Source organism: Paracoccidioides lutzii, assembly GCF_000150705.2.
Source record: "Paracoccidioides lutzii Pb01 unplaced genomic scaffold supercont2.13, whole genome shotgun sequence".
In the NCBI taxonomy this organism is placed as follows: domain Eukaryota; kingdom Fungi; phylum Ascomycota; class Eurotiomycetes; order Onygenales; family Ajellomycetaceae; genus Paracoccidioides; species Paracoccidioides lutzii.
Window position 1 is genome coordinate 76,419 of NW_015440959.1, and position 13,603 is coordinate 90,021.

At 45.0% G+C, this 13,603-nt stretch overlaps 4 protein-coding genes across 4 annotated transcripts; 1 reads left to right on the top strand and 3 right to left on the bottom strand.

Moving 5' to 3' along the window:
• Positions 1-2: 2 nt before the first annotated feature.
• On the bottom strand, positions 3-1,548 carry PAAG_11968 (hypothetical protein; the record flags this gene model as incomplete). Its single annotated transcript, XM_015847525.1, has 5 exons — positions 3-526; positions 576-822; positions 875-1,192; positions 1,272-1,319; positions 1,534-1,548. 5 exons carry the CDS (start codon positions 1,546-1,548, stop codon positions 3-5), a joined length of 1,152 nt encoding a protein of 383 aa, XP_015702828.1.
• Positions 1,549-2,643: 1,095 nt separating this feature from the next.
• Positions 2,644-8,182, bottom strand: PAAG_04987 (hypothetical protein; the record flags this gene model as incomplete). The annotated part of the gene is made up of 11 exons (XM_015845435.1): positions 2,644-3,865; positions 3,954-4,146; positions 4,205-4,423; positions 4,485-4,582; positions 4,649-4,803; positions 4,870-5,445; positions 5,508-6,199; positions 6,258-6,439; positions 6,494-7,514; positions 7,599-7,745; positions 7,831-8,182. 11 exons carry the CDS (start codon positions 8,180-8,182, stop codon positions 2,644-2,646), a joined length of 4,857 nt encoding a protein of 1,618 aa, XP_015699661.1.
• Positions 8,183-9,406: 1,224 nt separating this feature from the next.
• Positions 9,407-10,928, bottom strand: PAAG_04988 (UDP-N-acetylglucosamine transporter; the record flags this gene model as incomplete). The annotated part of the gene is made up of 2 exons (XM_002792806.2): positions 9,407-9,901; positions 9,963-10,928. 2 exons carry the CDS (start codon positions 10,926-10,928, stop codon positions 9,407-9,409), a joined length of 1,461 nt encoding a protein of 486 aa, XP_002792852.1.
• An 881-nt stretch (positions 10,929-11,809) lies between these two features.
• PAAG_04989 (hypothetical protein) lies at positions 11,810-12,268 on the top strand (the record flags this gene model as incomplete). The annotated part of the gene is made up of 2 exons (XM_015845436.1): positions 11,810-11,849; positions 11,940-12,268. 2 exons carry the CDS (start codon positions 11,810-11,812, stop codon positions 12,266-12,268), a joined length of 369 nt encoding a protein of 122 aa, XP_015699662.1.
• Between the last annotated feature and the right edge of the window lie 1,335 nt (positions 12,269-13,603).

Genomic DNA, 13,603 nt, shown 5'->3' on the forward strand with positions numbered 1-13,603 from the left:
CGCTACGACCCAAATATCAGAAATGTATACACATTTTCGGTCTTGAGAACATCCAAAAGTAGGCGATTCTTCACTCGCTCCATCTCGATATTGTGCTTTCTTCGTAGCTCTCTCTGTTTTGTGATTTCAGACTCTTCTAACTCGTTGTCGTCGTCGAAGACCTGGGGTGCTGTCTCTTCTGCATCGGCTTCGGAATTTTGCTGGCGGAATTCAATGCCAAGGTCAAGCAGTCTTAGCCCCAGAGCACTTAGTTCCTTGGACGGTGTGTACACAATGCCGTTCTCAGTGTTAGCTTCCTCCAGGGGTGCCACTGGTTTCCCAGGTGGGAGAAACTGTAACAGCTTATCTGGTTGGCGGTGAGCAAGAACAAGAGTCCAGGGGTGAAACGCGCATGCATTAGTTATACATGAGTTTGAGAAAACCAGGTGTGGGACTGATCGAAGGCCTCGTGTACTTGAATATCTGGTCTCATCTGTGGTTTGCACTTCTTGATGGCTGGCTGGGGATCCAAAAACCTTCAAAGCATCTTTGATTTATTAGCTATTTGAGGCTAATATAGCTCACTATTCACGTACCTTGATGGCAGCTGTTATTTCCTGTCAATGGTGTCTGGTCCCCTCGGGGTCTCCTGTTCTCTTTGTCTTGGTTCAGACCAACGGTTCCCATGGCTCGGCTGATTGTTTTCACCCCATCAGTATCGACAGACATATTTACTCGATCGTTGCTGAGAGGTTCGACGACAAAATCCAGATCGCTTTGCGTGTAGACCCTGGCAAACACGTCGAAACCCCCGCCCCCCAAAAGGATTGCCACTGAAGTCAACTTTCCTTAGCAGGTAGCATCCCTGAAATGACTCAAGAAATCTCTGTCACACGTCTCTCTCTTTTCTGGAAGTAACAGAAATCTGGTTGTCTGAGATGTCCACCTGTGTCAAGCTGTCATTGCTGAGCGCGATGACACGGCCCAACTTCTCTATAGATGCGACCGTCAATGCATTGCCCTTTATCGCGATCTCAGTTAGGTGGACGATGCCATCAGGATGCTCTGCATCGCGATACTGAATGCAATTTATAAGATCATCTACGAAAACTGCAAATCCCTCGTCGGTGACTTCTTTGCCTGTCAGATCGATCTCCACATGAGGATCTCTTGCCGCTGCCTTTGCTCCAATCCCAGATGGAATTCGCCTTTTCTGGAGTCACGGTATTAGCCACCATGTCTATTCTATCTGGGATATCTAAATGAACGTTATTAGAGAGGTGTTGCTTTACAAGATCCTTCGAGACCGCCTGTCCTGCCTTTATCCCCTGGACTTTGCGCTATTTGTATGTCGGTTGTCAATGCCGATCCTTATGTCATTCGAACACATGAAATAAAGTAGATGCTTCTTTACTTACACCTGTATAGTTAAGTTTCGCCGTTGAAGCTCGCAGTGGCTAGCCACCAGTGATTCTTCTACCGTTGTACACGGTCCGGCAACGGTCAGTATATCTGCCTGTCCCGAATGCAGCCTGTGCGTTTTGAACCGCTCACAGGGCCACCATCCATGTTTGGATCCCCGTGGCCACGGCATGAATATCACCTACTCCACAATGGGAAATAGATTGGAAAAAATTTTCACCTTTACCTCTCAAGAAAACAGAATCTCTCTTTCTCTGCCTTGTGGGAGAGTATTCGTGGGCTGTTTATTCCGACGCTAAATGGTTAGTATGAGACACGCCTCCCTGATGATCCTAAATCCCGAGGAAGCTTGGGAGGTACAGAGGAGATGATGAAGAAATAGCTTTAAGGAACAAAAACAGGAGAAGGAAAGGGACGATGAAAGAAGAATAAAGAGAAGAGAAAAGGGGGTGGGGGGGCAGCACAGAATACCAGAGAAGAAAGTGAAGAACAGTCATCTATGCCCATGAGATATTGATCGGGAGTGTTCTATCAAAACGTGCGTTGATTTTGCTTTGTTATTTTATACACTACTTACTAGGAACACCGGTTCTTTATTGTAAGTAACAACCGCATAAGCACATACAATCTCTGAGTGTCCTCTCACAAATTTCTATAATTGATCTGCTTCATTTCCACCAGATTACTTTTCCTGCTGATATCTCTCGTACTCCCTAGAGGCCGTAAGGGTTATCAGAATCTCAAATAGGTATTACAGCCTCAAACCCCTTTCACATTTTGCAGATCTGTGGGATGCGATCTTGCAGTTCTACTGGATGATGCATATCATTATATTTCTCTCTTGCAAAGTGTAAAACTCGTACATAAAGGAAGGGAATATTAATTAAAAATACAATTCGACGCCGTTGGAGGGAGTGGGAAGTTATTCATGCCGACCGATATAGTGCATGACATTTAATATTCTCGAGATAGGTATGTAACTCACTATATATGTATGACCTTTAAAAATGCTCAATAAAAGCGAAGAGATATTCCCTGAAAAGCATTAAAACACTCTCCCGTCAGGTAATTACCATATGATACCATAAATCAGCAAGGACATATACGAAGGACGAATGTGCTTTTACTTATCCCACGATTAGAACAGTAAGTGTAGCATCACCTCTCACCATTTGCGCGAAACTCACGTCTCCTTCCCAAACTATAGAACACATGACATGTATGTAGGTACAGTACATGTTCTTAAAAAAAGTTCACGAGGTCTTTAAACTCCTCCAACAGCGAAGTATCAAGTCCTTCCAAGCTTCCGGGACGATTTCTCTGCTTTTCCAGCTCCTGGAACCCTGGCTCATCACCCGCAGCAGGTGGCTCATCAACCATGGTAGGGAGATCACCGAAGTTGATAGAGGATGAGGCATCCATGGCTTGTTCAGATTCTGCAGGATTATACTTGCGTCGCTTATGCGGGATTTTATTGATGACGTCGTAGCCGTAATCATTAACCATCATTATGTTGTCGTCGGAGCCGTTATTGTCAGCGTGATTTGTACGTGATGTGCAATTAAAGCCATCTTTCCTCTTTTTCCCCTTGAAGAAATTCTGGTCGTTGATGAAATCTGAATCAATGTTATCGTCGTTGTTGTCGCCGATGATGATTGGGTTGGGGCCAGGCAAGGGGAATAAAGGGGTGGAGACAGTTCGAGCTGTAAAGGAGCTGTTGGTTCCCATGGTAGGTTGCTTCACCACTAATGAGGATAGAAAGGGGTTGCTTATCATTGAACCCTTTTCTGGACTGGAGGTGGGCTTGTTGCTGGCATCATCTGGAAAAGATACCATAGAGTCTGTTTTATTCAGAACCATTGGCGAAATCGTTTTCATATATTTATCATCACCATTTTCTAGAGTGTGAAATGGAATGTATTCATCTCCATCTTTGAAGATATTGAATTTTGTATTGCTTTTTGTCTCTTTCCCTTTCCTCAAGGGTGTGCGCAGCAAGGTATTGGGAGACGGGAGATCATCAACCCATGAATTCCCGTAATCACTGGAAGCCTCTTTTTTCCTGAAGGGTGTTTTTGGACCTTCGAATCCATCGTCGTCGAAGAATGATAGGTCAAGCGAGTTTCCTTTCGACAGTGAATATGATGCGAAACCTGAAATTTTCTTACGCGGCCCTGTCTTCCCACTACACTCTTCAATACGCTTTTGTTTATGAAAACTTTTGTCCCCTTTGGAATGGGACCTGGTAGCAGCCAGCTTAGAGCTTTTATTGTCATCTCCACACAGATCAACAATTTCGACATTCTTGTTTTTATTCTGTTCCTTTGCTGGATGAGGGCTCTGGCTCTTGGTCCATTCAGAATAGCTTCGAGATTCTTTAGAGGTTATATTAGTTTTCCCTTGTTGAACGTTTGATGCTGGCTCCTGTCTCTTGTTCGGTTTAGGTGGTCTATCTATACCCTCCCTACAACACAGGTGTTTGCAACTAGGAATAATTCAGGAGATGTCTCTAGCAAAATGAATGTGTATAGCAGGTATTAATGGAAACATACCTAGTTTTATCTTTACACCTGTGATTGCAAGCCCAATTCCCATTCTCAAACCGGACAGGCTCCTTAGGCTCGTTTGCGTGTAAGTCTTTGACATTCCTACACGGTGCAGCCTTTTCGTTCGGCAACGATGTTGCCTTGGGCAGTTCATAGTTTCCATTGAATTCGTCAAGGGAATTATAATCCATATCTTTAGCTACATACGGCGCGATTAGACTCAAAATTTCGAAATAAGCTGATATATCAAAACGCACCTGCCGCAATGAGATCTATATCATCGAGACTATCATCTTCAAACTCATCAACATCTTTCCGTGTCTCGACCCTGTTTCTAAAATTTTCGCTCTTACGTCTCCTGGACGTGTTCATAGTTTGTTTCGCCGCGGCACCATCACCAGGGGTTTCTGATCTCTTCGTTGGAAAATATGAAGCTGGGATATCATGTCGGAGTTCCGCCTGACGCATGGTCCCAGCTGAAAATTATAAGCAAGCGCGGTAAAAGGGGGAATAAATTGGGAATCCATGGTGACATACCAATGTCATCACACATGACATAACATGAAATATATTGAAAGATGTCAGTTAATTCTGCACTGAGCAAGATATCATGGCCATTTTGTAGTTTGATTGCACTGCACAGTGTCAGTCAGATATCAGGAGTGAAACTCTCTTTACACCATAATTTCGATCAATCATACCTAATACGTCTAAAATCAATCATTCGCCCATCCGACGTCTCTGCGAGAAAACAGACATATACGGGCTTTCGACGAAAGAAAATTGGGAGCTTTTCGTTGATAAACCCTATCTCCGCTTTGAAGCCAATCCTAACGGTTTTCCCGTGTTTAATATCCTTTGAGCCACAGACATTAGTATATGAATTAACGATTTATCCATTTCCCAAAAGCAGCGACTATACCTTCCTCACTAACTTAAGAGAAACCCTAGGTTTTGGAAACTCTGCCAGTTTTCCCAAGATCCTCGAACCGAAGGGAGGATTTTTGCTTAGCAGCATTTCTATTCTATGCGGCTCTGTAGCTTCGAGGGCCTCGAGAGTATTAATACCAGCATTCGCAAGCTTTCTCACAGCCACGACACCAATCTGGTCTATCTGCTTCATCTGCAATGCAGAATTGTCCCACACCCTGGCACCAATACCTCGAGCAAGTTCAAGAGCGTGTCTAGTTCCCACTGAGTCATGGAGTGATATTTGGCAATCGATTATACATCGAATCAGACGATTGGCGTGGGAGAAAACCAATCCTTTATCCTGTTGGAATGACATCTTGTGTTTTTGGTACTGGTCGCCAGTTGGGATGTCGACTGAGCCCAGCTCAGACTGGATAAGGAGGGATATCTTGTGAGCTGGAAGGGCGATGTCAATTTTTATGGGAAATTTAATGCCGTTTCCCTTGTTCAACTCCTTGTATAATGATTTCTCACCAGACTTTAGTCGAATTTCTCGAAATTCTTCGGCCTGCGCAACAACTGAAAGCTATTCTCACTAACATTAAGTTGTGTAAATCAAGTAATCCAGTCCATGTTAAGGGTACTTACAATCTCAGACATTTTAGCCTTAGGGGGTAAGGAGAGACACAACTTCATAGTTTCGAACTTGATGTAATACCGAGCCATTGCATCTCCAAACTCCGTCGATTTTAGGGGCTCCTCGTCAGTTACAAGTGAGCATTCCTGAAGACGCTTGATATTCTCTTCACAAATTTCTTTCAGTATTTGTTCCTCATCTGACCTGTTCGCTCCTTCTTTCAAATTGTAATGACCGGGATTTTGTCGCAAACGAATGAAGAAAAATGTTCCTGCAAGCCATCTCGTAGCAGATTCGACATCATTAATGGTTCCAAGACCAATGGCAGCGTTCAGATGGTCGATCAAATTTAAATGCAGGCAACTTTCGAGAGGTTCCCTTCCGGAAACAAGTTTCTCATAGTGGTTTACTCTTTCTTTTCTTGTCAGTATAACGGCAACAGCACTGTCGTCGAACTGAGGTCTTCCCGCTCGTCCAAGCATCTGCATCATTTCCAGATCCGCATACTCCTTGCAGCCAGCTTCCTGCCATGAAACTGTGTTTTTTATTATCACTAGATGACAAGGCAGATTCACACCAACCGCTAATGTTGATGTACAACAAATCACATTAATTTGGCCGGAGAGGAATCCGTTTTCGACAGCATGGCGGTCACCAGCATCAACGCCAGCATGGTGAAATGCAACGCCAGAGGAAATGGTTGCTTATGTTTGTTAGAATACCAAACAAACATCTTATGTGAAAGGTGAAAATGTACGCACCCCTTAATTCGGGATTTTGAACACCAAGAGACTTGGTTGGACCACTCCATAGACGATTGGGGGGATTTGTGGACGTCCATAACTTGGCAAGATACTTTGAAGTTGCAATCGAGGAGTTGCGGGTACAACAGAATATCATAATTGGCTTCTTCTGTGAATGTTTTTCGATGACTTCGGGAAGTCTAGAATTTCAATCAGTCAGGGGATAGAGAAGAGTTTGAAAGAATGTCCTTTACCTTGCCTCGCAAGATTTATCAAACGCAAAGTCATTGCCATTGCTTTGATAGCCGTAGACGAACTTCTGCAATTTAACTGGTCTAAACTCTTCGCCAAACCTCTCGCGGTGAGCAGGGAGATGTTGGTTAGTAGGATCCTTACCCAGCCAGGCCGCAATATCCTCGGAGTTTGGAACCGTGGCACTGAGCGCAACAAATCGAACATTAGAGTCCAGAGATTTCATTCGAGACACCACAGCTTCCAGTGTGGCCCCTCTGGCCTCTTTCAAAATATGTACCTCATCGATGAGAAACAATTTAACCAGCTGCATTAGTTTGATATGATCTTTCCATTTCCGAGTCATGCTGTCCCATTTCTCAGGGGTGGTAATGATAATATTTGCATTTTGGACGCTGCGTAACTGCGCGTGATCAGTGTCACCAGTGAGCTCCGCACATTGGAGGTCCAGTGACGTGAACTTGGTTTGCCAATCACGGAAGCGTTCCGAGCACAAAGACTTGGTTGGTGCCTGGTATACCACTTTGAACCGGCAGTTCCTGAAGTTTGTCACTAGTCGACAGATAGCCAACTCCATGACTACTGTTTTACCACTCCCAGTGGGAGCTGAGAGGACAAAGTTATCATCTCCTTGGTAGATAGAACGAAAGCTCTTGGACTGAATAGCATTGAATATAGGGAAGGGGAAAATAGATCGAAAACGGTCCGGGAGTTCATGCGTAGATACAAGCCGGATCCCTTGTATCATGGGCAGTGCATGATCCAATTGAATTTCATGGGATTTAAGTGGAGAGAATGAAAGGGTAGCCTTGGTCTGCTGCTCTGGAGATGAAATGGTCTGGGGAGAAAATGAGGACTTTCCAAGCTCCTGGTCATCATCATGCACACCATCCTTGGGAAAAAGGGGTGGTCTCTTTCGGGTCTTGACGGCAAGTGATGGGCTGGAAAACAGTCCAACTTCAGATGAACTTGACACCTGTTTTCGAAAAGGGGTGGACATAGTAGTGGAAGTAGCATTCGCAGCTAGAACGTCAGTATTGAACACGTACATGCATATAATTACCACATAGAAATGCCTTCGACAAAGAAATAGAAAAGGATTAATACAGCTTTGAAAAAATTTGGAGTTCTTTGGCGGTATAGGCGCCAGCGTAGGACCGTATAGATCCTCCGATTCATCTTCCTGCACATTAGCATCAGGGACATCAAGTTGTTGCTCCTCTCCTCTCTCCAGCTGAGCTAATAGCTCCCGATCTTTAACAATTAAATGGAGTTAGCTGCCATAATAGAGTTCAGATTGAAAGAAGGGGAATGAATATGAGAAAATATGATTCCAAACCAAATGCATCAAACGTCAAATCCAGATCCCGGTCCTGAGAACTCAACTTCTTCCCGCCTAACAAACCCAGAGGATGTAATTGCTGCTGTCCCCACCTCATCAAGGTACGAGAACCTTCTGCAGTGTCAACAGTGCTACTATTATCTCCGCTACTATTGCTAGTTGGTGTTTGTTGAACCGGTTGCTTCTTCCATTGCGGATTTGGCATAGGAACTATGAACGGCTTGAAAAAGTTTAAAGACGCAGGGGAAGATGACGAGATAGAGGCGGAAGAAGATGATGATTTAACAGGACTTTTGAAGGTGCTGATGAGGCGGCGGAAATTGGATGTATCCCGCTTTGTGTGATCCATATCGATATCTAACTGATCAAACTACCATTCTACCTAACAGAGGCACGAAGATTGGGCTAACTCATCTAACGTAGACGGTGGCGGTCAGTATACAAGAGACATAGAGAATCAAAGAGACCAGTTCGTATTATAGAATTGTCAAGAAATGCGCAGAAAGGCAAGGGAATGAAAAGAGGGAAGGGCTATCTAGATAGTCAAACGAAGGGGAGCAGAACTCCGTGCCGACACGATATACGGGGGAAACAGATGTAAGCCATTCAACTGGGTAATTCTTCCAATCATGCTATGGCAAAACTGGAAGAGAGGCCATGAATGGGAATTCCACAATGGTATGTTGTTGAAATAAGAATATGAGCTGGAGCTGGAGGTTGGAATAAAGTAGGGACAGGTAAAAGGGGCTCAAAATCACATGACCTGACCCTAAATTTCCCTTGCGGGTTGGAATCTGGAAAGAAAAAGATTAGAAGTTGAGTCAAGGGGTAAAAAAGAGCGCAGAAACCCACAGCTGAATCCAGACACAAGGAGGTATAATCTTTTGTACCCATTTTTCACATTATATTGTATTATAGCCCAATGCATGACCATCCATCCGCTGCATTTTCCCGTGTCATCATGCCCGGCATAACCCACTGGGTTATATGAATCTCCCAAACTCAATGGGGATCACTGAATTAATGACCACAGTTGGATATTAACAGAACAACAGAAAAGAGAGATGAAATAAGAAAATGTTCCCTCAGGCGGGCTATAAACAATCCCCAGGAAAAATATCCTGCTTCTGTTATAAAAAGATAGAAAAGAAGAAGCAGTTCGAAATCCGATGTAGGGGATATATATCAGTAAACAAAAGGCCACACCAGAACCAGGTGAAGAAAGATAAAAGTCATGGGAAATTGTTTTCCTTGTATCATAGAAGACTTGAAGGTTTAAAAGGAATTAAAGAGGTTGAGTATGGTATAAACGCCCCTATCCTTTAGTTCAAAGAAGCAAACAGGAGAAGAAGAAGAAGAAAAGAGGAAGTCAAAATAAACCCACAAATACAAATCACTCTTGTGTAAAAATGTAAAAAATTTCAGAAGAAAAAGAATATCCATTCATAAACTTCCCCTCCCCACAACCTCTTTCACTAACCACCAAAGCCTGCCTTCAAACCCCCTTCACCCCTTAATCCCCCAACCTCTCAACCCCAAACCATCTCCATCAACCCACCCAGACATTTAACGCTCACCCACCCCCTCTCTGCGCAAAATACGACCCCTTGAGCCTCGCCGCATGACCCGCCGGATTCGGAGAACCAGGCCTAGAAGTCGCCAGCGCCGCGGACTCCGATAACCCACGCGTCGTGGGGAGTTTTATAGATAAGTCATTGGGTGGGGAGAGGAGGGTGCCATCTACAGTGAGGCCATGGTTATTATTATCATTGTTATTATTATTATTCCCGTCCTTCGCTGCGTCTGTGGATGGGTTCGAGGGGCTGATGTTGCTGTTACTGAAGTTGGAGAAACCGCTGAGTTTTCCTAAGCTGTTGATGCGGATTGGTGAGGGACCGGTGTGGAGATGTTTAGTGTAGGGGTGGGAGTGCGAGTGCGAGTGCGAATGGGAGTGGGAGGGGGAAGGGGAGGGGGAGGGGGAGGGGGAATGGGGGTATGTGTTGGTTGGGTGGGGGAGTTGACTGTAGATGTATAATACGGCGAGGACGAGGGTGGTGCCGAGGAGGAACTGAGCATTTCATTAGTATTTCGAGAGAGGGATTTCCACATAACATAAAGGAGGAACTCACATTCCCACCAACCCTAAACTCAAACCCCCACATCGCTCCTAAAACACTAAGCAAAATACTAATCCCTGCTGCCGAATTCCTCAACCCATGTTCCCCGTGCGATATCGCAAATGACGTCGCAATCCCCCCGACAGCCTGTACACCAATAACAGCCCACACGACCCAATTGTACCCCTCAAAGAACCCACCGCGCGCCACCTTCTCGCCATCCAGGAATACGACCCCAATAAACAATGAAGGGAAAATCGAATATACAGCCAGCTGGACGTTGCGTATCCATACAGATGTTGTCGAACTGGCACTGTCCTTTAGCACCTTTTCGAAAGATACGCCTGCCAGACCCGATGCGATGCAGGAGCCAATGGTAGCCAGCAGGCCAATGTTACTGTTCATGTGCGGGTGGCCTAGCATTAGATCCTCCTCGATGCCTTCATAGGTCGCGGAGCGCTTGCGCAGCATGTTGCGGTTCATGTTACGGTTCACTGAGCGCAGGTTCCGCCATTCGTCCAACGAGCGAGGGAAATGTAAGTGGGCGTGGTTAGGGTCAAGATCATTCGGATCCGTATGGGGTATATGTACGATAAACACCCCCGCAAGCAGGAGAAGCAGGGCCAACCATTTGCCTAGGGATAAACTCCTTCTTAGCAGCATTGCACCAAAGACCGCAGTTATGGCTAGCTTTAGCTGGTATGTGACTTGGAACGTGGCAGCTTCGAGGTTCGAGAGGCCGACATAGGTGAGGGAGTTTGAGAGGGTGTAAAGCGCTGCTGGGACAGCAAGTTTCCAGCTGTCGCCGGTAAATACGACGGAGGAAAGATTTGTGAAGAGGGTGGTTGCGGGCATGGAGGGGGGGATAGTCTTCGAGACTTCGTAGAGGGCGACGGTGAGGCAAATGGCAAGCTTTATAACCTCGTTGAGGAAGACTGCGGTGGAAGTTATGTAGCGCCGGCCGCCAACAACGGGCATTACTCTGGAGTAATGGAGGAGCTATTTAGATTAAAGCAGAGTTCCGCGGAAGTGCGGAAAATGTCATTTGGTTAGCCAATCCTATCAGACAGATATTCAAATATACAGGGACTGTTTGTTATATGGTTTCGTTTTTTTCATTATGTTATCTTTGACTCGATATTTGCTTTGTAGCGACGCTAGGACTTTAGGGTGAAATGGGAAAGGGAAATCTCAGAAAGCTTTCGTACTAATATAAAAGATGTATATTGAACTGCTAACTATATATATTGAGAAGAGAGAAGTTTCAGTTAGCAATGCACAGAATAATTTAATATCGAAGGAGCTCAATCACATGTGCAGCGAGCGCAATACATACCACGGCCAAGGAAATGTATCTGACTGGAACGCCCATCCAGACAGCGGCCACCCTTGAATCCCTCCCCATTGCGACGTGTGGGTGTTGTAAAAAGAGGCGTATTTCTCGTGCGTAAGCCTTCCGCTGGGGATCACGATGTTTGTTTAGATGCCCCAAGCAGTGGGTGTGGTTGGATAATTTCGGGGGAGTAAAAGAGAGGTGAAGGCCAGAAGTTGGAGGTTGGAGGTTTGCCGGAGATCGCCCAAAGTAAATACTCCAGAAGGAGTTGAGAAAACAAAGATAGAAAAAGAAAGAAAAGAAGAGGGCAAGAATTGAGCTCTCCCAAGGAAAAAGCAAATGACAAAACTCGATTTCAGTCCGATCTGCAGGTGCTGGGGCTGGTCAGGCACAGGCACAGACACGGGGGGGGACACAGGGGGAGGCTGGAGAGTGGAGAGTGGAGACGCTGGAGGGTAATGTGATGGATGGTCTAATATGGCGTATATAATGCTATGGGTCTTGATGAGAGGGCGACAGAGCGAATATGGGCATGTTTTCTCTGTCAGGAATGATGGACAACAACAGTGTACCTAGGTAAATAGGAATATGAGATGTAGATATTGATTATCCACTGGACAGTGACAGGGAGGGACCCGTGCATACATAAATTTCAGGATCCGGAGGTGAGCGCGTCACACCACGCGAGGATCAAGTCCTTTATTCGGAGAAAGGAGCACGAGTCCCGGTGTATTGGAAGAGAGAATATCGGAGTAAGACTCCAACAGCTATATCTCCACTGGAAATGCCAACTACAAGTCTACAATTAAATAACAACAACCCATGGAATCCCACAAAATCCATCACTCGGTGCTCCGCAGGAACGTACACTGCTAACCCAACCTGCCCAATTCACATCGCAATTGGCAATTCGCCGTCAGCTGGCATCCAAAATCCAGACACAACTGCCGCCACAAGCTCAAGCCCTATCCTTACCATCCCTTAGTTTCATGGAGCCCGCTAATCAGATACAAGAAAACAACCCAGCAAAACGATCGCAGCTGGAGGGGTCTGCAAGCGCTAACGACTAGCAATCAAAAGACTCAACACCAATCAAAGTCATCTCGAGTCAAACAGTTAAGTTTAAGTAGTTATTCCCCTCCTGACCGCTTTCTGCAACAAAATGCTTGTGTCTTAGGAAAAAGACAAGAGACGAGTCAAAAGCCTCTCTGTCCTGTAACTAGTTGAGTTATATAACCCACTCTTAAACTCCAGAATGGTTCTGGGTGATGATGATGATCATGATCATGATCATGATGAACAAATATATGACCAAAATATACACATCTGGGCACGTATCCTTCCCAACCGCGAGCTTATGAGATAGACAGGTTACCAATCAAAATCTCCCCTTGAGAAAGTGCTGGATCCCCGCAACGACATCCCTGTAACCATTCCGTCGACGCCCAAAGCTTGGTTTGCTGCTTGATCATGCTATATCATATGATGCTTCCACATATGTATGTATTTGCTTTACCCCCGCTCCTAAAGCACAAACAGCAGACTCGGGTGGATTTTCCATATATAAAATGTCAACCCTTCTACGAACGGTTCCATCAACCTAACTCGTTTCTAGCCCTGGGCGACTGGTGAAACTCCCCACTTCGGGGTGTAAGTAATCACTCCAGCCAATGGTAATTCGTAAATCCCCGGCTATGAAAAGTAATTAATAATAATGATCATCGGTGACGTGTTAATACTAAAATGGGACGAATCCAATGGATTATTTCATTCGTCGTAAAGAACAGATTTTAGAGTTTCTCTGCATTAACGCGATGAAGCTAGTATGGCATCTCGACATACGAAAATCGGGTTGATATATAGATGTTAGACGAGGGAGACAGAGAACATTGTGACTCGATGAGGAATAGGTAAAGGAGTTACTGTGTATGAGGGTTTTTACTGTCGAATCCAAGTTGAGCAAGTTAATAAGACGAGGGGAATAAATAAGCGGGGAAACAGGGAAGTACGAAACGACAGGGAAGTTAAAAAATGATGCTATTTTACATAGCTCAGATGTCTCTCACTGACACTCTGATCCTGCAGACAGACAGACTGAGAGATAGAGAGACGTAAAACAGAGGGAAATGAAAACGAAGGAGTGGAAGCCTGACTCCCTCAATATTACATATTAAAACAGGCGACGCTGTGGGTAGACAGTAGCAGGTAGGGTGCAAAGGAAAGCGTGATGTCGTCGTATATGATAATAGCATGATGCAGAGGTTGGTGTAAATGTGTGTTACAACAAAACGGAAAATATGAAATAATGACGCAGATAATG